This window comes from Manis javanica, chromosome 17 (genome assembly GCF_040802235.1).
Source record: "Manis javanica isolate MJ-LG chromosome 17, MJ_LKY, whole genome shotgun sequence".
Lineage (NCBI taxonomy): Eukaryota > Metazoa > Chordata > Mammalia > Pholidota > Manidae > Manis > Manis javanica.
Window position 1 is genome coordinate 10875521 of NC_133172.1, and position 20612 is coordinate 10896132.

Consider the following 20612-nt stretch of genomic DNA (forward strand, 5'->3'; position numbering starts at 1 on the left):
ACTTCTACTGGTCTTTCAATTCCTTCAGTCTTCTGATGGCTGACTTTACTGTGACAGCAGAAGTAGTGTTATAAGTCCAGGCACCACCGGCTGCTGTTTTCATTCAGGAACCACAGGGCCAGATGCCCACAGCTCATCTCTTCAATTTGGTTTGGCCACAACAGGATCAAGTGTATTTGGTGTGCTGGCTTATTTCTGTTTTCTTCACCATTTTTCCTGAGGAAGGCACCATAACAGGCCCTGTATTTACCCGTGATTCTGACCTTAGTGTGTGATCTGCTTACATCTCAATTACACTAGGTTTTCACAAGTCTACAGGACACCATGAGAATGCTCTTTAGAATTCTCTTTTCCCTGAGACCTTACTAATACTTGGTGCATCACCTACCTTTACACCCTTTATAATTTGATTATTGAATACCTGTAAAATGACAGTGTCTTATTACTTAAAAGCATCTCTTATGTCTTTTGATAGGTGATATCTTAACTACCATGCTTGGGTTTTATACAGTGGAATCTTTATCAAGAATAAAGAAGAAAGAAGAAAAGGCTATCTTACCTTTCAAGTTCTGAAATACACTGGGTCTAAAGGTCTCTTTTTCTTCCCCCCAGTTCTGTGTTCTCTGGACTTGGCTTCTCTACTAGAGAAAACCTGAGGAAGATTGGCTATTCTAAAATGATGGCCCAGGTAAGTGGATGTCTCTTTCTCCCTAATGAAATATTATGATTTTTAATTTATGTAATACTTTCATCCTTTTTCCCTGAAACCTTCTATCTAGGAAAGCTGTATCTCTGACCCTATTTCATGGTTTCTCCCCTTACAAAGAAGGACGGTGTCCTCCTCATTTACTCCATTTTTTTGAACTGATTTTCACATATTCATCAAATAATTCATTCATCTTCTAAGTGTTCTGTCTTCTCTCAAGAGCAGTGTTGGAGCACTGAAAGAGTGAAGTACCTTGAAGGAAATATTTGAGCTTCTTTTATAAGGTTCATGGTTTCGTGGTATAGAAATGATGGTCCTGTTTGACCGTAGGAGTGAAAACTTTCTCCAGGTAGATACAGGAGAGTTGGGTTATGAGTCATCTCAGTCTCAGTCTGAGATGAGACCTCAGCTTTGAAAAGCTCTTAGGTTTGGGTAGAAATGATGTGCCTGTCTACAGAGAGATCAGAGATCTGGTTAAGGAATCACTGAGAAATGAATAAGGTACCAAGGCCCATTTTGTATTGGAAGAGAAATTGCTGGTTTTAAGTGAATTGGATGTTGTTTTTAATTATCCTACATTAGTGTGTTCTAACGTAGGAACAGGAGTTCAGAAAGGGATTGTAGAATGGAAGATCATCTAGAACTACATGTGGTAGATGATATTAAACTGTGGGGAAGAGGTTAGGATTGGTGTCCAACCTAAATGTGATAATAGCAGAATACTTTATATTTTAATATTATTGTTATTAATCCCTAAACACTTTTTTTTGGTATCATTAATCTACAATTACATGAGGAACATTTTGTTTCTTAGACTCCCCCCTTCATCAAGTCCCCCCCACAAACCCCATTACAGTCACTGTCCATCAGCAGAGTAAGATGCTGTAGAACCACTACTTGTCTTCTCTCTGTTGTACAGCCCTCCCCATGCCCCCACACACATTATACATGCTAATCATAATGACCCCTTTCTTTTCCCCCCCTTATCCCTCCCCTCCCTTCCCACCCATCCTGCGCAGTCCCTTTCCCTTTGGTAACTGTTAGTCCATTCTTGGGTTCTGTGATTCTGCTGCTGTTTTGTTCCTTCAGTTTTCCTTTGTTCTTATACTCCACATACGAGTGAAATCATTTGGTACTTGTCTTTCTCCGCCTGGCTTATTTCACTGAGCATAATACCCTCTAGCTCCATCCATGTTGTTGCAAATGGTAGGATTTGTTTTCCTCTTATGGCTGAATAATATTCCATTGTGTATATGTACCACATCTTCTTTATCCATTCATCTACTGATGGACACTTAGGTTGCTTCCATTTCTTGGCTATTGTAAATAGTGCTGCGATAATCATAGGGTGCATCTGTCTTTTTCAAACTGGGCTGCTGTATTCTTAGGATTAATTCCTAGAAGTGGAATTCCTGTGTCAAATGGTATTTCTATTTTGAGCTTTTTGAGGAACCTCCATACTGCTTTCGACAATGGTTGAACTAATTTACATTCCCACCAGCAGTGTAGGAGGGTTCCCCTTTCTCCACAACCTCGCCAACATTTGTTGTTGTTTGTCTTTTGGATCGTGGCCATCCTTACTGGTGTGAGGTGATATCTTATTGTGGTTTTAATTTGCATTTCTCTGATGACAAGCGATGTGGAGCACCTTTTCATGTGCCTGTTGGCCATCTGAATTTCTTCTTCGAAGAACTGTCTGTTCAGCTCCTCTGCCCATTTTTTAATTGGATTATTTGCTTTTTGTTTGTTGAGGTGTGTGAGCTCTTTATATATTTTGGATGTCAACCCTTTATCGGATCTGTCATTTATGAATATGTTCTCCCATACTGTAGGATGCCTTTTTGCTCTACTGATGGTTTCCTTTGCTGTACCGAAGCTTTTCAGCTTAATGTAGTCCCACTTGTTCGTTTTTGCTTTTGTTTCCCTTGCCTGGGGAGATATGTTCATGAAGAAGTTGATCATGCTTATGTCCAAGAGATTTTTGCCTATGTTTTTTTCTAAGAGTTTTATGGTTCCATGACTTGCATTCAGGTCTTTGATCCATTTTGAATTTACTTTTGTGCATGGGGTTAGACAATGATCTAGTTTCATTCTCTTAGATGTAGCTGTCCAGTTTTGCCAACACCAACTGTTGAAAAGGCTGTCATTTCCCCATTGTATGTCCATGGCTCCTTTATCATATATTAATTGACCATATATGTTTGAATTAATGTCTGGAGTCTCTAATCTGTTCCACTGGTCTGTGGCTCTGTTCTTGTGCCAGTACCAAATTGTCTTGATTACTATGGCTTTGTAGTAGAGCTTGAAGTTGGGAAGCGAGATCCGCCCCCCCCCCCCCACTTTATTCTTCCTTCTCAGGATTGCTTTGGCTATTCAGGGTCTTTGGTAGTTCCATATGAATTTTTGAACTATTTGTTCCAGTTTGTTGAAGAATGCTGTTGGTAATTTGAAAGGGATTGCATTAAATGTAGATTGCTTTGGGCAGGATGGCCATTTTGACAGTATTAATTCTTCCTAGCCAAGAGCATGGGATGAGTTTCCATTTGTTAGTGTCCTCTTTATAATTTCTCTTAAGAGTGTCTTATAGTTTTCAGGGTATAGGTCTTTCACTTCCTTGGTGAGGTTTATTCCTAGGTATTTTATTCTTTTTGATGCAATTGTGAATGGTATTGTTTTCCCTTAACACTTAAGAAAGATTATATCTAACACCTGTAAGAGGGACTCAATGAAAACATTAATTTGTAAGAATAAAGGAAATGCTTATGATATAATCTGACATAATAAACTTGTGTCTTGATAAAATTACCTAATTTTTATATGAACTTTATTTCCTAAGATAGAACTTTGTCAGTTTTCTTTGAAATATAATTGACATATAATGTATGAATTTTTTCTTTTTAAAGCAGCTGTGTGAAATCAACAATAAATTGATATTTAAAGTGTAGAATTAAAAAATTTTTACATATATATACATTTGCAAAATTATCATCACAGTGAAGATAAAAAAGATATCCATCACTCCAAAATTTTTTTCATACTCCTTTGTAATTGCCCCTTTCAGGGCCTCTCCACCCTCTCCTTTATGCCCAAGCAACTTCTGTCACTGTAGGTTACTTTGTATTTTCTAGAAATGGAATGGTACATCACATACTTTAAAAAAATCTGTCTCATTTCACTTACCGTATTTATTTTGAGATTCATCCATGTTGCATATATTAATAATGTATTACATTTCATTGCTGACTGGTATTATATTCTCAGAATATAGCACAACTTGTTTGTACATTCGTATGTGATGGACATTTGGGTTCTTTCCACTTTTTGGTTATTACAAATAAAGCCGCTATGAACCTTCATGCACAGATCTTTGTATTGTCGACATACGTTTTCATTTCTCTTGGGTAAACACTAGGAGTGGGAAGCCTGTGTCATATGGATGTTAAACTTTTTTTAAGACCAGTAAACTATTTTTCAAAGTGATTGTACCATTTTACATTCCTATCAGAGTGTATTAGAGTTCCATCTTTTCCACGACCTGAAAAATGGTCAGTCTTTTAAATTGTAGCCAGTCTAATAGTTGTATGGTAGTGCTCCCCCCGGCGGTGAGCTGGGCAACTGTAGCGCTCACTCCATTTGTAACTTGCCTCTCAGGGATCACATGTTTTCGTTACCCAGTGTTTTCTGTTTTGAAACCATTGTTTCAAAGATTTTGTCCAGGTTTTTGGTTATTTCATGTAGAAGGGAAATCCCGTCCCTGTTATTCCATTTTGGCTGGAAGAGATTTATAGTTCATTTTCTAGAAAAAAGAGATCAATTCTTTTTACATATTCCTTGAAAAGATGTGAGAACTTGCATTTACTAATAGTCTGTGATTTAGGTACATAGTAGATAATATGCTCATATATGCTATTTCAGTTAATTATGAAAGTGTAGATTATTTATTTTCTTACATTAATATTTAACTTTTCTATATTTTTAAAGAAATTTTGTGTACTTTAATAGAATTCTTCAAGATTATGTAGACGGTCTACTTCAGATGCTAATTTACTCATTCTTGTCTCATCATGTCATGCTCTTGTAACGTTGGCGTGCCTGTCTTTATATATTGCGCCCTTGCTACAATTCAGTATTTCATCTTGAAAGTTTTTTCTTTTACAAATAATACATGGGTTTCTCATTTCAGGTGCCATTGACATTCAGTGATATTGCCATAGATTTCTCTCAGGAGGAGTGGGAATGCCTAAATTCAGACCAGAGGGATTTGTACAGAGATGTGATGTTGGAGAATTATATTAACTTGGTCTCACTAGGTAAGGACATCTGCCTGAAATAATGGAGAATTTGCGGTGTGAAATACCCACTTTCTCCACTGTGTATTTGATGCTGTATGCCCAAAAAAACTGCCCCATAAATTTCTGCTCCATATTCTCAAAGGACTAGTTTGCCCTTTTTACATGGAAATGGGCTCCTGCATTCAGCACCTGAATCTTCCATTTACCTTCCTGCCTCCCTTTGCCTCATCCTTCAATTGCTTCTTTTCTAAATGACTAAAGGTTTGAATTCTGGGACTTCCTCTGTATAATCACTAGTAAACAAAACAGATTTCATATTATGTATATATTAGAATGTCTGTAAATATTCTATTTTAATTGTAAATACACCTACATGAACAGGTAACATAGGGTTCTGGTGCTCTCTTTACACAAAAGGGCCTTGGTAATTTTTACAGTGATAGAATGAATCAATCAAGAACATTATGTTTTTATTTTATTTTATTTTTTTTAGTTTGGTATCATTAATCTACAATTACATGAGAAACATTATGTTTACTAGACTCTCCCCATCACCAAGACACCCCCAACTACCCCATTACAGCCACTGTCCATCTGCGTAGTAAGATGCTGTAGAATAACTACTTGTCTTCTCTGTGTTGCACAGCCCTTCCCGTGCCCCCTAACATTATACATGTTAATCATAATGCCCTCTTTCTTTTTCCCCGCCCTTATCCCTCCCTTCCCACCCATCCTCCCCAGTCCCTTTCCCTTTGGTAACTGTTAGTCCATTCTTGGGTTCTGTGGGTCTGCTGCTGTTTTGTTCCTTCATTTTGTTCTTTGTTCTTATACTCCACATATGAGTGAAATCATTTGATATTTGTCTTTCTCTGCCTGGCTTATTTCACTGAGCATAATACCCTCTAGCTCCATCCATGTTGTTGCAAATGGTAGGATTTGTTTTCTTCTTATGGCTGAATCATATTCCATTGTGTATATGTACCACACCTTCTTTATCCACTCATCTACTGGTGGACATTTATGTTGTTTCCATTCTTGGGTATTGTAAACAGTGCTGCAATAAACATAGGGGTGCATATGTCTTTTTCAAACTGGGCTCCTGCATTCTTGGGGTAAATTCCTAGAAGTGGAATTCCTGGGTCAAATGGTATTTCTATTTTGAGTTTTTTGAGAAACCTCCATACTGCTTTCCACAATGGTTGAACTAATTGACGTTCCCACCATCAGTGTAGGAGGGTTCCCTTTCTCCACATCCTTGCCAGCATTTGTTGTTCCTTCTCTTTTGGATGTTGGCCATCCTAAATGGTGTGAGGTGATATCTGTTCATGGTTTTAATTTGCATTTCCCTGATAATTAGTCAGGTGGAGCTTCTTTTCATGTGTCTGTTTGCTATCTGAATTTCTTCTTTGGAGACTTGTCTCTTCAGATCCTCCGCCCATTTTTTAATAGGGATATTTGCTTTTTGAGTGTTGAGACGTGTGAGTTCTTTATATATGTTGGATGTTAACCCCTTGTCAGATATGTCATTTACAAGTATATTCTCCCATACCGTAGGATGCCTTTTTGTTCTACCAATGGTGTCCTTTGCTGTGCAGAAGGTTTTGAGCTTGATGTAGTCCCATTTGTTCATTTTTGCTTTTGTTTCCCTTGCCTGAGGAGATGTGTTCAGAAAAAAGTTGCTCATGTTTATATTGAAGAGACTTTTGCCTATGTTCTTAGAGTTTTATGATTTCATGACTCACATCCAAGCCTTTGATCCATTTCGAGTTTACTTTTGTGTATGGGGTTAGACAATAATCCAGTTTCATTCTCTTGCATGTAGGTGTCCAGTATTGCCAACTCCACTTGTTGAAGAGGCTGTCGTTTCCCCATTGTATGTCCATAGCTCTTCTGTCGTATATTAATTGACCATATATGCTTGGGATTATATCTGGGCTCTCTTGTCTGTCCCATTGGTCTGTGGGTCTGTTCTTGTGCCAGCACCAAATTGTCTTGATTGCTGTTGCTTTGTGGTAGAGATTGAAGTCGGGAGGGTAATCCCCCCAGCTTTATTCTTCCTTCTCAGGATTGCTTTGGCTATTCGGGGTCTTTTCTGGTTCCATATGAATTTTAGAACTATTTTCTGTAGTTCATTGAAGAATGCTGATGGTATTTTGATAGGGATTGCATTGAATCCTTAGATTGTTTTAGGCAGGGTGACCATTTTGACAATATTAATTCTTCCTATCCATGAGCATGGGATGTGTTCCCATTTACTGGTATCTTCTTTAATTTCTCTCATGAGTATCTTGTAGTTTTCAGAGTATAGGTCTTTCATTTCCTTGGTTAGGTTTATTCCTAGGTATTTTATTCTTTTTCGTGCAACTGTGAATGGAATTGTTTTCCTGATTTCTCTTTCTGCTAGTTCATCATTAATGTATAGGAATGCAACAGATTTCTGTGTATTAATTTTGTATCAGGAATGCAACAGATTTCTGTGTATTAATTTTGTATCCTGCAATTTTGCTGAACTCAGATATTAGATCTAGTAGTATTGGAGTGGATTCTTTGGGGCTTTTTATGTACAATATCATGTCATCTGCAAATAGTGACAGTTTGACTTCTTCCTTGCCAATCTGGATGCCTTTTATTTCTTTGTGTTGTCTGATTGCCGTGGCTAGGACCTCCAGTACTATGTTGAATAACAGTGGGGAGAGGGGGCATCCTTGTCTTGTTCTCAATCTCAGGGGAAAAGCTTTCAGCTTCTTGCTCTTCAGTATGATATTGGCTGTGGGTTTATCATATATGGCCTTTATTATGTTAAGTTACTTGCCCTCTATACCCATTTTGTTGAGAGTTTTTATCATGAATGGATGTTGAATTTTGTCAAATGCTTTTTCAGCATCTATGGAGATGATCACGTGGTCTTTGTCCTTTTTGTTGATGTGGTGGATGATGTTCATGGATTTTCAAATGTTGTACCATCCTTGCATCCCTGGAATAAATCCTACTTGATCATGATGGATGATCTTTTTTATGTATTTTTGAATTCAGTTTGCTAATATTTTGTTGAGTATTTTTGCATCTATGTTCATCAGAGTTACTGGTCTGTACTTTTCTTTTCTTGTGGTGTCCTTGCCTGATTTTGGTATTAGGGTGATGCTGGCTTTGTAGAGTGAGTTTGGAAGTATTCCCTCCTCTTCTATTTTTTGGAGAACTTTAAGGAGAATGAGTATTAGGTCTTCACTAAATGTTTGATAAAATTCAACAGTGAAGCCATCCGGACCAGTCGTTTTGTTCTTAGGTATTTTGTTGATTACCAATTCAATTTCGTTGTAGTAATTGGTCTGTTCAGATTTTCTGTTTCTCTCTGGGTCAGCCTTGGAAGGTTCTAGAAAGTTGTGCATTTCTTCTAGGTTATCCAGTTTGTCAGCATATAATTTTTCATAGTATTCTCTAATAATTCTTTGTATTTCTGTGGTGTCCGGCGTGATTTTTCCCTTCTCATTTCTGATTCTGTTTATGTGTGTAGACTCTCTTTTTTTCTTGATAAGTCTGGCTAGGGTTTATTTTTTTGTTTGTTTATTTTTTTTGAAGAACCAACTCCTGCTTTCATTGATTCTTTCTATTATTTTATTCTTCTCAATTTTACTTATTTCTGCTCTAATCTCTATTATGTCCCTCCTTCTACTGACTTTGGTCCTCATTTGTTCTTTTTCTAGTATCATTAATTGTGAGTTTAGATTGTTCATATGGGATTGTTCTTCTTTCCTGAGGTAGGCCTGTTTTGCCATATACTTCCCTCTTAGCATGGCCTTTGCTGTGTCCCACAGATTTTGCAGTGTTAAATTATTGTTGTCATTTGTCTTGATATATGGCTTGATCTCTGTTTTTATTTGGTCATTGATCCATTGGTTATTTAGGAGCATGTTGTTAAGCCTCCATGTGTTTGTGGACTTTTTTGTTTTCTTTGCATAGTTTATTTCTAGTTTCACACCTTTGTGATCTGAGAAGCTGGTTGGAACAATTTCAGTCTTTTTGAATTTACTGAGGGTCTTTTTGTGGCCTAGTATGTGATCTATTCTTGAAAATGTTCCATGCGCACTTGGGAAGAATGTGTATCCTGCTGCTTTTGGGTGTAGAGGTCTGTAGATGTCTGTTAGGTCCATCTGTTCTAATGTGTTGTTCAATGCCTCTGTCTTCTTACTTATTTTCTGTCTGGTTGATTTGTCCTTTGGAGTGAGTGGTGTGTTGATGTCTCCTAGAATGAATGCATTGCATTCTATTTCCCCTTTTAATTCTGTTAGTATTTGTTTCACATATGTAGGTGCTCCTGTGTTAGGTTCATAGATGTTTATAATGGTTATATCCTCTTGTTGGATTGACCCCTTTATTGTTATGTAATGTCCTTCTTTGTCTCTTGTGACTTTCTTTGTTTTGAAATCGATTTTGTCTGATACAAGTACTGCCACACCTGCTTTTTTCTCCCTATTAGTTGCATGAAATATCTTTTTACATCCCTTCACTTCTGGTCTGTGTATGTCTTTGGGTTTGAAATGAATCTCTTGTAGGCAGCATATAGTTGGGTCCTGTTTTTTATTCCATTCAGTGACTAATTCTTTTGATTAGTACATTCAGATCATTTACATTTAGGGCAGTTATCGATAGGTATGTAGTTACTGCCATTGCAGGCTTTAGATTCATGATTACCAAAGGTTCAAGGGTAACTTCCTTACTATCTAACAGTCTAACTTAACTCGCTTAGTATGCTATGCTATTACAAACAATCTAAAGGTTCTTTTTACTTTTTTCTGTCCTTTCCTTCTGCCTCCATTCTTTTTATATTAGGTATCATATTCTCTATGCTTTATCTATCCCTTTTTATTACTTCTGGAATGTTAGGAACACTTCCATCTGTAGCAGTCCCTCCAAAATTCACTGTAGACATGGTTAGTGGGAGGTAAATTCTTTTAGCTTTTGCTTATCTGGAAATTGTTTAATCCCGCCTTCAAATGTAAATGATAATCTTGTCAGATAAAGTATTCTTGGTTCAAGCCCCCTTCTGCTTCATTGCATTAAATACATCCTGCCACTCCCTTCTGGTGTATACAGTTTCTGCTGAGAAGTCTGGTGATAGCGATGGGTTTTTCTTTGTATGTGATCTTATTTTTCTCGCTGGCTGCTTTTAATAGTCTGTCCTTATCCTTAATCTTTGCCATTTTGATTATTATATGTCTTGGTGTTTTCCTCCTTGATTCCTTTGTGTTGGGAGATCTGTGCACCTCCATGGCCTTAGAGTCTGTCTCCTTCCCAAGATTGGGGAAGTTTTCAGCAGTTACTTCCTTAAAGACACTTTCTATCCCTTTTTCTCTCTCTTCTTCTTCTCATACCCCTATAATACAAATATTGTTCCGTTTAGATTGGTCACACTGTTCTCTCAATATTCTTTCATTCCTAGAGATCCTTTTTTCTCTCTGTGCTTCGGCTTCTTTGTATTCCTCTTCTCTGATTTCTATTTCATTTATCATCTCCTCCACTGTATCTAATATGCTTTTAATAGCCTCTGTTGTGTTCTTCAACAATTGAATCTCTGTCCTAAATTTGTTCTTGAATATTTTTCTGTACCTACAGGAGCATGTTTATGATTTTTATTTTGAACTCTCTTTCAGGAATACTGGTGAGTTGTTTCACTTGGGCCTTTTTCTGGTGTTTGTGAGATTTTGGCTTGAACCAGGTTCCTTTGACATTTCATATTTGTATGTGGTGCCCTGTAGTGCCCAGAAACTGTAGTCTGTGGAGCTGCTCAGCCCTTGGAGTGATGTCAGGGGTTGCAGGGGAGTGGCGCTAGTGCCCGCAGGGGAGGAAAGAGCTGTTTCCTGCTTCCCAGCTGCAGTGCCTGTGTCCACTGTCAGAACCAGTGGGCCGAGCACACAGGTGTCAGCCTCTGTGCTTTGCATTTGTAGCTGCTGTAGGCGGGGCCTCCCTTTGGCTGGCCTGATGCCAGGGCAGTGACTGCCAGTTTGTGAACCTGTGCTGGCAGGCCAGGAGGAAAGCACAGTAGGGTGCGTATCACTGTGGGATGTCTCCAAGCTGAGTAGCCACCCAGGGGGATGCAGCACCTGAAGTTTCTGAAAATTCCCAACCTGCTGGGCAGAGCATACCCAGACAACCTTGCCCACCTTTCCGTTTTCCTGAGCACCAAGCTCCATGTAATCAGTGCCCCTTCAGCAGCCCTCTTGCTGCTAGGAAGCTTCTCAGACTGCCTGCCTTTCCTTTGTCCCAGAGTGGCTGGATGTGAATCCCTGTCCTCCACAAACAGCTGGAATCTCAGTCTCTCTAACCTAAGCATTCAGCCTGTCTTAGCTTTCCAACTCCACTAATCTCCAGAGCACCATGCAATGTAGGCTTGTGCTCCAAGAGCAGATCTCCAGGGCTGAGTGTTCAGCAGTCCTAGGCCTCCACCCCCTCCCCGCTCTGTTTCTCTCCCTCCTGCTGGTGAGCTGGGGGTGGGGTTTGGGTCCCGCCGGATCAAGGCTTTGGTACGTTACCCTGTTTTTGCTTTATTCTCCAGATGTATATTGTCTTGTGCAGCCTTCTTTCCTGTTGCTCTTTTAGAATTAGTTGTATTAACTATGCTTTCTTACTATATGTGGTTTTGGGAGAAGTTCTCTGTTATCACCTCTCATGCCACCATCTTTAATCCCTCTTGACCCTTTTACTTCTATGAATATACTTTTCAGTTTATCACTATTTTTACTATAGATGGCCTTCCTCACCCCCAGTACAGGAAAATCGCATTTGTTTCTTTTCTCATTTTCTTTCAGACTTTGATTTTACAACTGAGACCAACAAGTTATCTTCAGAAAAAATCAGTCAAGAAGTAAATTCACACCATTGGGAGAGAATGAAAAGAAGTAAAACTTTCAACTTATTGGGATTTATTTTAAGAAATAACCCACACTGCAACATTGAATTTGGAAGACAACAGGAACCTAAAGTGGATTGTTTTAGTCAAATGACATTCACAAAGTACATACCTCTCCTCCCTTTACATCAGAGGATTCACACTACAGAGAAATCCTATGAATGTAAAGAATATAGAAAGAGCTATAGAAAATATACACATTTTACTAAACATCTAAGAGACCATATTGGTGTGAGACCCTATGAATGCAAGGAATGTGGGAAGGCCTTTAAAGCTCTCCAGCATTTTATTAGACATAAAAAGACTCACACTGCTCTGAAGTCCTATGAATGTAATGGATGTAAGAAGGCCTTTAGGTTTTATTCACACCTTTTACAACATCAGATCATTCACACTAGTATAAAACCCTATAAATGTAAGCAATGTGGGAAAGCTTTTAAACGTCCTTCTCATCTAACTGTACATCAGAAAATTCATATTGGTTTGAAACCCTATGAATGTAAAGAATGTGGGGAAACTTTTAGATTGTACCGACATATGTGTCTACATCAGAAAATTCATCGTGGTGTGAAACCCTACATATGTAAGGAATGTGGAAAGGCCTTTGGTCATCGTGCAAGTCTTTATCAACATAAGAAAATCCATTCTGGTGAGAAACCATACAAATGTAACCAATGTGGAAAGGCCTTTGTTCACAGATATTTACTTATTGAACATCAGAGAAGTCATACTGGTGAGAAGCCTCATGAATGTAAGGAATGTGGTAAGGCCTTTAGTAGGATTTCAAGCCTTCTTCAGCATAAGAGAAGTCATAGTAGTGAGAAACTCTATGATTGTAAGGAATGTGGGAAGGCCTTCTGTAGGGGCTCTCAGCTTATACAACATCAGAGAATTCATACAGGTGAGAAGCCACATGAATGCAAAAAGTGTGGAAAGACTTTCAAGCTTCATTCATACCTTATTCAACATCAGATAATTCATACTGATTTGAAACCATATGAATGTAAACAATGTGGGAAAGCCTTCAGTCGTGTTGGAGGTCTTAAAACACATCAGTCAATTCATGCTGGAAAGAAACCTTATGAATGTAAGGAATGTGGAAAAACCTTTAGACTTAATTCTCAACTAATTTATCACCAGACAATTCATACTGATTTGAAACCATATATATGTAAAGAATGTAAGAGGGCATTTCGTTCTGTCTCAGCTCTTTCTCGACATAAGAGAATACATACTGGTGAAAAACCCTATGAATGTAAAGAATGCGGTAAGGCCTTTAGTCGTAGTGATCGACTTACTGAACATCAGAGAATTCATACTGGTGTGAAGCCACACAAATGTAAAGAATGTGGGAAGACGTTTGCTCATTGCTGTCAACCTACTCAACATCAAAGGCTTCACACTTGTAAGAGACTATTAATGTGATGTGGTTGGAAAGTCATCAGCCATGGTGCATCCTTTACCATTATCACCATTCTGCCACCTGAAAATGTTACAGTAAAGATTAAACTAACATAAAAAATAAATGCTTGGAAGGCATCTGACACATAGTATTTGTTTACTGGATGTTATTTTTATGATAATCACTAGTATGACTATAAATTAATATAGAAGGAAGACCCTATGACCATATACCATATTTTTTTAATCACTCCATTCATATTTTACTTAAGATCATTTATTCTGGTCAAAAATCTCATAGAAAGTATTTTAAAAGAAACTTTTACTCAAAGCTCAACCCCCTGAAGATAACAGGAAGAAACCTTGTGCCTTTTTTTGAGTATTGACAGTATAGCTGTTGAAAATTGAAGTGATTTGAAGTTTTCTCACAACAAATTCTATAACACAGATAACATACAATCAACATTCCCCATAATTCAAAGAGATTGGAAATTAGGGTAGCCAAAAGACAGATGTTGACTTAGGAAAGTATTCCTAATGTTTTTGGAAGTTTTCATTTTTATATAAAGGGTATAACAAAAGTTGTACAATGAAGGTTTGTTTGCCCTGCACCTGGTTTCAACATCTTTCTTATATGTATGAAATGTGTTTGTGTGTGTGTGTGTATAAAATATATACAGGTGCACATATCATTATTACATGTTGACGATGTATTTTGCTGTGCTTTTGAGTGAATGTTTTAGAGATCCCTTCACCCCTAAAAAATCCATATACAGCTCTGAGAATTAAAGATAGTCTTTTACATGACCACAAAGCTTTTGTCAACTAAAAACATTAACAGTAACCCTATAACATTCTACAATATTTAGTCCATTTACAAATTTCTCCAGTTGTGCATAAAGAATGGCTTCTGAAAGTGCTGGGTCTTTTTTAAATCCAAAAATTAAATTAAGCTTATATGTTTTATATGACAATAGCTTTTGAGTCTCCTTTGGTCAAGAACTTACTCTCCACCTCTTTTGTAACTTAGCTTTTTTTTGGAAAGTCACAGTGACACTCAGATATTTAAGCAGTCGTACAAATTTCAAAGAAATTAAGGCTAACCCCCCATCCCATCTTTTATGTTTATCCATGTATTTACCATTTCCCATGCCCTTCATTCCTTCCCAATGATCTGAATTTCCACCTGGTATCATTTCCCTGCAGCTTGAAGAATTTAATTTAGCATTTCTTGGAGTGCATATCTGCTGGTGATGAATTTCTATTGTTTGTTTTACATAAATGCCTTTGTTCTGGAAGGATTTTTTCTTGCCATAGAATTCTGGGTTTTGTTTTGTATTTTTAAAAAAGATAAGTACCACTGGCTTCTGGCCAATGGTGATAAGTCATTTAAATTGTTTTTCCTCTGTATGTAAAGCGTATTTTCTCTACATGATGTCGATTTTCTTATTACATTTGGTTTTCAGCTGTTTGAATATGTTGTGCCTATGTGTAGTTTTCTTTGTGTTAATCCTCTATGATTCTCTGAACCTTTGAAATTTACACTTACACCTTTTACCAAATTTGGAAACATTATATTTTCAAATATTTTTCTCTACCCTTCTCCTTCTGGAATTCCAAGTAGTCAAATGTCATTTATTTTTTTATCATTATCATTATTATTTTTTTATTGCCTCACAGGTCACTGGCTCTGTTATTTATCTTCAACCTTTTTTCTGTTTTTCAGATTGGATTGCTCTGTTTTCATGTTTGCTGATTCTTTTCTGTTACCTCAATTCTGCTGTTATGTTTACTAGATGTTTAATTTGAGATGTTACATTTGTCACTTCTAAAATTTTCGTTGAGTACTTTTTCATAGTTTCTATTTTCTGTTTTTTCATTGCATTTTCATACTGCTTTTATGTTTTAATTATTCTGTATATTGATTCATGCTAGAAAGACATAAAATTATCAACATATGAAAAGTTTCAGTTTCAACAAGTATTCCACCATTAGCTAGGCTACAAAAAAAGCTTCTCCTTTCTGTATAATTTCAGATTTTATTTGTTCATATGCAGTGTTTGATGCTGGAGGGAAGACAAACCACACTGTCATATTTGGGGAGGAAGAGTTATGGAATATTTTGCAAGGTTTTCTTTTTTTAAGAATATCTTGTAGTTCAAAGACAATAAGCCTTTGAAAACTTCCACCATTCAACCAATGAGCATTGATAAAGAACATAGTTTTTGTTTCAACACTTCCATAAAGTGAAGATGATTAATTCATAATATTTACATGTATATTCTATAACATGATACTTACACTGTGGAGCAAAGCAATTAGGAAGACATCATCTTTTGCCTTGAAATATCAAGGAATCCACATTTTAACCTAACATAGTTGGTGTACCAGCTATTGAAATAGAGATGAATTTTTTTAAACCTAGCAGAAATCCTCTTTTGACATTTGCAAAAGATTAAAAAATAGCTATGCTATGACTTTGATTTTGTAGGCTGCAAATTGACAACACTTCATTTTGGTTTGGAAGTCTTTTAAGGCAAAACAAACCCAGAGTATTATTTGGGCAGTATCTTATATTGTACAACTTATATAATGCTAAAGAAGAGTATGTGTAGCATTTCTAATTTTGAGTTATTTGATCTTTGATATTGTTAGATATTCTGTGGGCAGTATAATTTTTAGTCTTTTCTCATACTATCCTAACAAAACTTCAATAATTAGTAATTTACCTCTCCACCTAAAATATATTTTGTGGAAGACTCGAAGCCATTTTATAGCTAGACAAAGTTATAAACTCAGATTATGCTTTAAAATTAAAATTTCTTCTTGCATACTTAATTCTGATTTCAGTCAACTAATTTCATCTATCCCTGTTTGCTTCTCATGAGGAAATTTCTCATCAAATTTACTATGATTTGCTGAGAATGTCCCACAACGTTGTCCACTTTAAACTTCTTTACATTATCAAACAGCTTTTTTAATTTGCTATATCACAGCAAATTGCAACTGGTATTGTGAAATCCACAATATATCTTTCTCCAGCTTCCTTTTTCTTTTTCTTTTTCTTTTTTTTCACTACTCTAGTCATAGTACTGATCTCCACATAATTCTGCATCATTAGTCTGCTTTCATTTTAAGTTTTTAAAATGTGTACACACTTATTTTTTAACCTAGGATGAATTATAATTAAAGGAATAAGTAACTTAATTACCAATTACTTCCTTCATATTACTCTAACTCATGTCTTCATAAAATAGTCACATAAACACATCAATTTCATGACATCAATTAGTGATATTTATGCATAATACTAGAAACAACATATACACACAACATATGCAGTATAATACAAAAATAGTGTCTATGCAGTGCAATGTTAAGAGTAAAATGTCCTATCAACACAATAAAGTCAGTAATGGGGAAATAATTTTCACTGCTTCAGATTTAATTTAAATTAAAATTAGATAAAAAAGCCAATTCTTCAGTCACAGTCTTCTGTCTTAGTTCAGTCTGGTGGCCATATAGAATGTATTAGACATGGGGTGAGAATGAGAGGGGCATCAGAGAAAACTGAATGAGGTGGGGATTCTCAAGATGGTGGCGTGAGTAGGGCAGTGGAAATCTCCCAAAACCATATGTATTTTGAAAATAGAGCAAAGACAACTACTCCTAAAAGAGAAACCAGAAGATACAGTACAACAGCCAGGCTACATCTACATCTGCGAGAACTCGGCATCTCACGAAAAGGGTAAGATACAAAGCCGTGACCCAGTGGGACCCGAGGACTCCCCCAACCCCAACTCACTGGTGGGAGGAAAAGAATCAGAGTGGGGAGGAAGGGGAAGCACAGGACTACTAAATAATCAGCCCTAGTAATCTGCACCAGGAGCACAGACACACGTTGCATGGTGTGCTGGATATTAGAGAAGCAGAAAAGTAAAATCCAAGATTAAGACTGCGAACAAGTCCCCACAGCCGGCTGCCCTGGGACAAAAGAAAAGAGGGTGCCTTAAAAGTCTTAAAGGGACAAGGGTTTAACAGGTAGACAAAATCATTCTGGCACACTCAGCCCAGCAGGCTGGGAACTCTAAGGAACTTCAGGTGCCCTAACCCCCTGGGTGGCAATGCAGCTGCAAAGCCCCTCATGGTAATAAGCAGCCTGCCATTCATTCCACCATGCCAGCACTGCAAGCAAACCAGCTGACCCCCCATTGCTTTGGACCAGCTGGGGAGCAGCCCTGCCCACAGCAACCACACAGAGTCTTCTCCCAGTGCACAGCTAACCAAGCCAAACCCAGAGGCTGCTCCCTACACACAGATGCCCGGCACAGTGGAGAGATGGCACAGAGCCTGGAAGGCACAAAGGGGCTTTATTCTCAGGGTGAACACACGCTGCTTGCCTGCAACTCCTGCCAGTGTCCTGGGCAATCCCAAGGGTCCCCCACCCACAGCAGCTCGGGATCAACCCAATTACCAGCAATGAAATTGAATCAGTAATCAAAAAACTACCCAAGAACAAAATTCGCAGGCTAAATGGATTCACTGCTGAATTTTATCAGACATTTAGAGAAGACCTAATACCCATTCTCCTTAAAGTTTTCCAAAAAATAGAAGAGGAGGGAATACTTCCAAACTCATTCTACAAAGTCCTCATCACTCTAATACCAAAACCAGGCAAAGACCCCACAAAAAAAGAAAATTACAGAACAATATCCCTGATGAATATCAATGCAAAAAAACTCAACAAAATATTAGCAAACCGAATTCAAAAATATATAAGAGGATCATACACCATGACCAAGTGGGATTCATCTCAGGGATGCAAGGAAGATACAACATTTGAAAATCCATAAACATCATTCATCACATCAACAAAAAGGATAAAAACCACATGATCATCTCCATAGATGCTGAAAAACATTTGACAAAATTTAACATCCATTCATGATAAAAACTCTCAACAAAATGGGTATAGAGGGCAAGTACCTCAACATAATAAAGGTCATATATGAAAAACCCTCAGCCAACATCATACTTAACAGCGAGAAGCTGAAAGCTTTTCCCCTAACATGGGGAACAAGACAAGGATGCCCACTCTACACACTTTTATACAACATAGTACTGGAAGTCCTAACCACAGCAATCAGACAACACAAAGAAATAAAAGGCATCCAGAATAGTGAAGAAGAAGCCAAACTGTCACTATTTGCAGAGTACATGATATTGTACATAAAAAACCCTAAAGAATCCATTCCAATACTACTAGTACTAATATCTGAATTTAGCAAAGTTGTGGGACACAAAATCAATACACAGAAATCTGTTGCATTCCTATGCACTAACAATTAACTAGCAGAAAGAGGAATCAGGAAAAGTTTCATTCACAATTGCATCAAGAAAATAAAACACCTAGGAATAAACATAACCAAGGAAGTGAAATACCTATACCCTGAAAACTACAAGACACTCCTAAAAGAAATTAAAGAGGGCACTAACAAATGGAAATTCATCCCATGCTCTTGGCTAGGAAGAATTAATATTGTCAAATAGCCATCCTGCCTAAAGCAATCTACAGATTCAATGCAATCCCTATCAAAATACCAACAGCATTATTCCACAAACTACAGGAAATAGTTCTAAAATACATATGGAACCACAAAAGACCCAAATAGCCAAAGCAATCCTGAGAAGGAAGAATAAAGCAGGGGGGATCTCGCTTCCCAACTTCAAGCTCTATTACAAAGCCACAGTAATCAAGACAATTTGGTAGTGGTACAAGAGCAGACCCATAGACCAGTGGAACAGAATAGAGAGCCAAGATATTAACCCAAAGATATATGGTCAATTAATATATGATAAAGGAGCCATGGATATACAATGGGGAAATGACAGCCTCTTCAACAGCTGGTGTTAGCAAAACTGGACAGCTATATGTAAGAGAATGAAACTGGATCATTGTCTAACCCCATACACAAAAGGAAACTTGAAATGCATCAAAGACCTGAATGTAAGTCATGAAACCATAAAACTCTTAGAAAAAAACAGGCAAAAATCTCTTGGACATAAACATGATCAACTTCTTCATAAACATATCTCCCCGGGCAGGGGAAACAAAAGCAAAAATGAGCAAGTGGGACTATATCAAGCTAAAAAGCTTCTGTACAGCAAAGAATACCGTCAATAGAACAAAAAGGCATCCTACATTATACCCTCAATAAAGAAAAAGCAAAGACACCTCAATAAAGAAAAAGCAAATAATATAATTAAAAAGTGTGCAGAGGAGCTGAACAGACAGTTCTCCAAAGAAGAAATTCAGATGGCCAACAGACACATGAAAAGATGCTCCACATGGCTAATCATCGGAGAGAGGAAAATTAAAACCACAATGAGATACCACCTCACACCAGTAAGGATCGCTACCATCCAAAAGACAAACAACAACAAATGTTGGCGAGGTTGTGGAGAAAGGAACCCTCCTACACTGCTGCTGGGAATGTAAATTAGTTCAACCATTGTGGAAAGTAGTATGGAGGCTCCTCAAAAAGCTCAAAAGAAATACCTATTGACCCAGAATCTCCACTTCTAGGAATTTATCCTACGAATGCAGCAGCCCAGTTTCAAAAAGACAGATGCACCCCTATTTTTATCACAGCACTATTTACAATAGCCAAGAAATGGAAGCAACCTAAGTGTCCATCAGTAGATGAATGGATAAAGAAGATGTGGTACATATACACAATGGAATATTATTCAGCCATAAGAAGAAAACAAATCCTACCATTTGCAAGAACATGGTTGGAGCTAGAGGGTATTATGCTCAGTGAAATAAGCCAGGTGGAGAAAGACAATTATCAAGTGATTTCACTCATATGTGGAGTATAAGAACAAAGAAAAACTGAAGGAACAAAACAGCAGCAGACTCACAAAACCTAAGAATGGACTAAGAGTTACCAAAGGGAAAGGGACTGGGGAGGATGGGTTGGAAGGGAGGGAGAAGGGGGAACACGGGGCATTACGATTAGCACACATAATGTAGCAGGTGGGGATACGGGAAAGGCAGCATATACAGAGAAGACTTACTACACTGATGGACAGTGACTGTAATGGGGTATGTGGGGGGGACTTGATTATAGGAGAGTCTAGCAACCATAATGTTGTTCAAGTACTGGTACAGTAATGATATCAAAATACAAAAATTGAAATAAATAAAATAAATAAAAAATATCTCCCATTCAAAACAAAACCCAAGTCATACAGTTTAACTAGATAATTGCAATGCAAAAATACAAATATATTAAAACTATTACAC

General features: G+C 37.5%; 1 protein-coding gene across 6 annotated transcripts in view; it reads left to right on the forward strand.

The window, feature by feature from the left end:
* ZNF404 (zinc finger protein 404) overlaps positions 1–14778 on the forward strand; it is a 37727-nt gene extending 22949 nt beyond the window's left edge. For 2 of the 6 annotated variants that reach the window (XM_073226062.1, XM_073226063.1), the window contains exons 3-5: positions 609–688; positions 4890–5016; positions 11802–14778. In XM_073226062.1, the coding sequence (XP_073082163.1) occupies positions 677–688; positions 4890–5016; positions 11802–13327 (1665 nt within the window). In that variant the 5' untranslated portion in view covers positions 609–676 and the 3' untranslated portion in view covers positions 13328–14778. Of the gene's footprint in view, positions 1–608; positions 689–4871; positions 5017–11801 lie in introns of those variants that run through there. The other 4 variants (XM_037012344.2, XM_073226064.1, XM_073226065.1 and 1 more) reach the window with 3 other exon arrangements.
* The last annotated feature ends 5834 nt before the right edge of the window (positions 14779–20612 follow it).